This window comes from Solanum pennellii, chromosome 4, assembly GCF_001406875.1.
Source record: "Solanum pennellii chromosome 4, SPENNV200".
In the NCBI taxonomy this organism is placed as follows: Eukaryota; Viridiplantae; Streptophyta; class Magnoliopsida; order Solanales; family Solanaceae; genus Solanum; species Solanum pennellii.
The window spans coordinates 2,069,782-2,075,530 of NC_028640.1; the positions used below are offsets into that span (position 1 = coordinate 2,069,782).

A 5,749-nucleotide genomic window follows, 5' to 3' on the forward strand; every position below is an offset into this window, starting at 1 on the left:
GGGTTAGGTGATATTTTTATAAATATTATAAATATAGGAAGTTTCCTATTTGAAATAATGAAAGATTGTTTGATTTATAATGTGCAAGTTTGTAGTACATCTTTTGTTGGTATGTACTATTGTTTGCTTAATTTAGTTTTTAGATATTAATAATGCATTAAGGATAAAAAGGATAAATTTTAAAGTTAAATAATGTTTAAAGAGTTTAAGCAATTTTTTGTACTAATTTTTTGGATTAGATTTTAAAATTTTTTATTTTTGAATATCTGTTTGGTTATGAAACTTATTGGATTTTAAAATTTTGATAATATTTGCTCAAAAACGAGCTTTGATTACTTTTTGAGAGAAATTTTACTTATACTCACATTATTTTATTTTATTTTTCTGATGAAATGCATCTGTAAACACAATTTCTAAGTTTAAAAAATAACAACTTAAAAAAATTGAATTGTTCAAAAATCTACTTTAAAAACTGGACTTTTCAACTTTTAACTTTAAAATTTATGATCAAACAGGAGCTTATCATTTAAAATAGATAAAGTATATACTAGTAAGAGTAGAGTTTTCTATGATGGTATTTGGTCTGAACTTTAACGCGCACAATTTAAAAATACCTTATTGATATTTAACTAATATAATTATTCAATGAAGAAAATATAATTGATATATTTTTAATAAAGATAGAACCATCGTTAATTATTAACAACTTGGGTAAGTTTATTCATTTAGTATCTTCAACGATTTTTGAACTTTTTTTTTATTCATAAATTCATGAATATTCCACAATCATTGACTCATTATATATATATATATATATATTAGAGAACAATGTATGCCAAACATTATTGAAGGAAATAATGTGGATCCACATGCAATTTATATATCTTTTGTTCTTGTTGTATATAAATATAACAACACCAATTCGTATTTTTCTTATTGAAAAGAAAGGAGGAAGTGTAAGTATATGGTTAAAAATATTTTCTCTATATTATAATGTCAATTGAGTATCAATGTAACTAATTTTAGACCAAATATATTAATGTAGCGATGATTAATTTTTTTTTTAATTTTCGATAAATGAGTTTATTTTGAATTAAAAGAAAAGATGTTTCAAAAATATTTGATTAAGACTGAAAAAGTTAATAACCTTATAATTTGAAACGGTTTATATTCATCTTATTCAAACACAAGATGCAAATCCTGTATAAGTATGAGTCAAACAAATTATACATGTGCTGCATTTTCATTTGACTTGAAACTTAACCATCAGTAGAAAAACATTTTTAAAGAATAAATATTAAAATTTTAAAAATCCCTTTAATATGAGATAAATGTTCCATCAAAATTCTAAAAATATCATCTATATGAAATAAATATGTCGATAAAAAGATATAAAATTTTAAAAACACTTTCCACGTAAGTAAACATATTAACGAAAAGATATTTACTTTTTAACTTCTTATTAAATATTGATAATGATAATTAAGGGGTATTTTTTCATTTTTTTTCTCTATTATGCTCAGCATGGGCAATCTCCTTAGTAGTTGGAAAATATATATTTTTAAAATATTACTCAATGATATCATGAGATGGCAAAATAATAACCACAAAAAAAACTATATATTATAAAGTATAAAGTGAGATAAAACCATGTGCAATCCCTGTCCAATTCCTTTTATTTTGGCTTGTTAAATTTGATGTCTGAAATATGAGTGGATGGTGATTGTGACTTATCATTCACAAATATCCATTGGTTTAGAGCATGTTAAAAAGAGACTATATTTCGAAAACGGGTTTGAAGTTTGAAATTTTGTTTAGACGATATATAATTTAGATTTTTTAAGTTATATTTTTATAAATATAGAAATTTTGATGTTTTGTCTAATGATAGTTGTTTATTACTCTCTCCGTTCGGAAATGTTTATCATGTTGCGCTTATTAAAGGTAAATTAGATCACATTAATTCGATATTTTAAATAAAAAAATTAGATATTCTAAAACTATATGAAAAGTACTATAAATTACAAATTTTTTGCATATTAATATGATGAAAAAATGCATCTTAACATGTTAGTCAAAGTTTTTTTATGATTTGACTCTAAAAATAGAAACCATGACAAATAATATCGGACGGAGGGAGTATTGATTTGGCAAACCTCTTAAGAAATACTCCCTTCATCTTATTTTATGTGCCAATATTTGACCAGACACGGAATTTAAGAAATAAATGAAGACTTTGAAATGTCTACCAAATTGCCCTTCAAAAGTAGACTCACTTTTCTCTCTCTTCATAAATGTATTAGAGTACTATTTTTAAAATTAAGTGGGACCAACAAGGGTAGAAGAGGAATTGTACCTTGAAATACTTATCATATAAGAAAATGTGACATTTTTTTTAAACTGATCAAAACGGAAATAATGTCACATAAAATGGGGCGGAGGGAATAATAAATAACAGGGATAATATTACTATATTTTTTTTGACTTTATTAAATTTAATGCTTTGAGAAATGTGTTGAATGATAAGCAAGGGTAAAATAGATATAAAAGGTAAATTATCTCTTAATTTTTAAAATTGAATAACTATTTTCAGCATAGTGGATAACTATTGTTGAACGGAGAAAACATTATTTGTAAAAACTATTAAAATTTCTTCAGTTATTATACAACTTATCAAATGAATAAATTATAGTTTATAAACAACGTAACGAAACATCCTAAGGCGTCATACTACTAAATTGCATGTATCTTTACGAATAAATATTTGCGATTATATGTGATTACAAATTTTTAAAATACGTATAAATTTTACCAAGATTCATTGGTCCAAAAAATCAACGATAGTAATAACTAGTTATTTTTTATTACAATCCTTTCACGTGACAAATAATTTATTCTCATTAAACATGAATTTTCAATTATTTTTTTTTTTACAAATTTTAGATTTGATTTCTTTAAAAAATCCTTCTTTTCATAGAATTAAATATTTAAAATTAAAACTAAAATTTCCTACAAATTTCATGAATACATATTAATTTCAAAGCAAAATTTCAAATTGTGATTTTATGACCAAACGCCCATACAAAATCTTCCTAAATCAAAATATTAGCTGTAAATATCTTTGCAAGAATCATATCTTGTTTAAATTAAAGCAGTACGTCAACAAACAAGTGACTTTAATTGGGGACATGACAATGTACAATTTACTTTTTATCAAATAAAATTAAGCAATAATTTCGAAGAATTTAATTTTTGCTTTAAAAGTTTAGCTCATATATATTTTTATTAATATATAAATTTTTATTTATCTTTCCTTTTTAACGTTGATGATATTATTATTAATAACTCATTTTCTTTTTTAATCGCGTATAATGTTGGTGTGATAACCAAAACAATTATATTGAAACCGAATAAAAAAATAAAATAGATAAAATTACATAAATTGTACTAGTTTAGGTTCTAATTATTGTGATTTTTCATAGTTTCGAATATTACTTCATATATCATATTTTGTCCTTTGAATACATGTTTTATTAATTTTGAATTAAAGGTGTAACTAATTTTTTTAATTAGAGGAGTAATTGTGGTTTAATTAACAACTCAAACATATTTCTTAGTATATCAACTTTAACAAATCTTTCTAAAATAACGAAATCATAAAATTAAACTAAATCGCTAATTGTAAAATTCATCTTATCAACAATGACCAATATCATCATATACCTTTCCATGTCATATTTTCTTATTTAAATACATGTATAATTACTTGCCAAATATCTATAATGTCGATTTGAATATTCGAATTATATATTTAAAATATCAAATTAATTAAGGTTTAATATTTTAACATTCATATAAAAAAAAAGATTTTTATAACAGATATATGATAATAATGTTACAAATGTTACAAACCTCTACATATAATATTGTTAATTACGGAGTTTTAATTTTAATAGTTGAAGATGAAAACGTGATTTGAGAGGATAAAGAAAGAGAGAGATTTTAAAAGAATTTCTCCATCTGATTGTATCTTTTAAAATATATGATATAAAATAATAATATATGTAATCATTTGAAATTAGAACTAAGATTAATATATATAATAGTGATGTATATTTAGTTAAGTAATTTTTCATTTTTAATTACTATTTTTTATTTTCTTCATTATTTTTTATTAAAAAAGTGGAAAAAGTAGAAGGATGAATCATTAAATTTATTATTTTATTCTATGGTTCATAAATAGTTGAAGAATGTGGTGGAAATAAGTCTTATCTAGACAAACCATGTTATGTTGTAGCATTATTTCCAATTATTTGAAGTCATAGTAGACTAAGACAAATTTTTTAATTATTACATTAATTGACAGTTTATATCAGTTGTATTTTTTTTGTCATTTTATTATCATTTTGGTTTTTTTTTAGTTGAACATCACTCTCATCATTGAACTGCCCATATCTCATTTTATTACCATTTCTGTTTCAATAAAAAAAAAAAACATTGTTCATTTTTAGCATTATTGTCTCCCATAGATAGATTATTTCATCATATTGACCTATCAATGGGATTTTTGGATCAGGTTTGAACTATTTTCAACCAGTAAATTAAAGCCTTTTTGTGTTTGTGTTATTTTTTTTAGATATGTTGAACTTTTTAAGTGAAACTTAGAAAAGATAAATGAAGTGCTAGAAATAGCTAGTAGAAATAACGTTATCGATTATACTCAGATTCTATTTTTAAAAATAATCTATAGTGGTCAATGAAACAAACTAGGTGATTTCTTTTAATATGTATCTATGTTATTCCTGATCAAAGATTATTCAGATCATATCTTGTAAAATTGGTCGATGGGCGTAAAAATTGACCCGAACAGAGCAATTATATAAAAGAAGTTATTATTAACATAACACACCGGCATTTTATAGGTGCAAGACAAGATTCAAACCCCATGGTATCTCTATTAGTATAAAAAACCTTTTAAAAAAAAATCTTGTTATGTGGAGGATCCACAGAAGGACCAGATAATAAGGGTCTATTGTACACAGTTATACCTTTGCATTTTCGCCAGAGGCGATTAGATACTTGAAATTAGAATAGAACATTGAAGACATGCAAAATGCACAAGAAAGTTAACTACCTTTTCTTTCCTTTAATCTTCATAAGTAGTATACATGCATTTGATACAACAAAGAAACAAAATTTACACCATCATATCAAATCAAAATTGCAATTGTAACAAAACTGAACTCAACAAGGCATCAATTATGGTACAATATAAATACATCTCATTTTCAGCTATACATCTTTGCGCGCTAGTAATTTGGCCCCAGAAGAGATAGGAGGAAGGTGCGATAATTACCAGAAGTCTCGGAATAAACAGCATCGTTTAGACACTTCTTGTATTTCTTTCGATATTCTGCTTTTATATACTGCATATCGATCTCAGCTCGTGTTACTATTATTCTAATAAGAGCTGCATCGTTCGTTCCCAAGCCCTTCATAGCCTTATGCAATTGCTGAATGCAAAAATGTAAAAATAGTTTGAAAAAATGTGTAGTAGATTAAAGTCATGAATGGTTTTACAAAAGTTTAACACAATATTTGAGTAATCGATCATATTCTGTGTCAGAATCAAATGAAGCTCGTCAAGCAAGTGTCATGTTCTAGAACGACTCTGATCTAGGCCTCGCCATTGGCAGGATATTGACATTACCACAAGATCTCCATTTCCAGCATTACCCCCCCCCCCCCC

At 24.9% G+C, this 5,749-nt stretch overlaps 1 protein-coding gene across 1 annotated transcript in view; it reads right to left on the reverse strand.

Moving 5' to 3' along the window:
* Window positions 1-5,114: 5,114 nt before the first annotated feature.
* Window positions 5,115-5,749, reverse strand: part of LOC107017190 (annexin D5) — a 3,916-nt gene continuing 3,281 nt past the window's right edge. Inside the window, exon 6 of the mRNA XM_015217460.2 lies at window positions 5,115-5,513. Within this exon, the coding sequence (XP_015072946.1) occupies window positions 5,310-5,513 (204 nt within the window). The 3' untranslated portion in view covers window positions 5,115-5,309. The remainder of the gene's footprint in view (window positions 5,514-5,749) is intronic.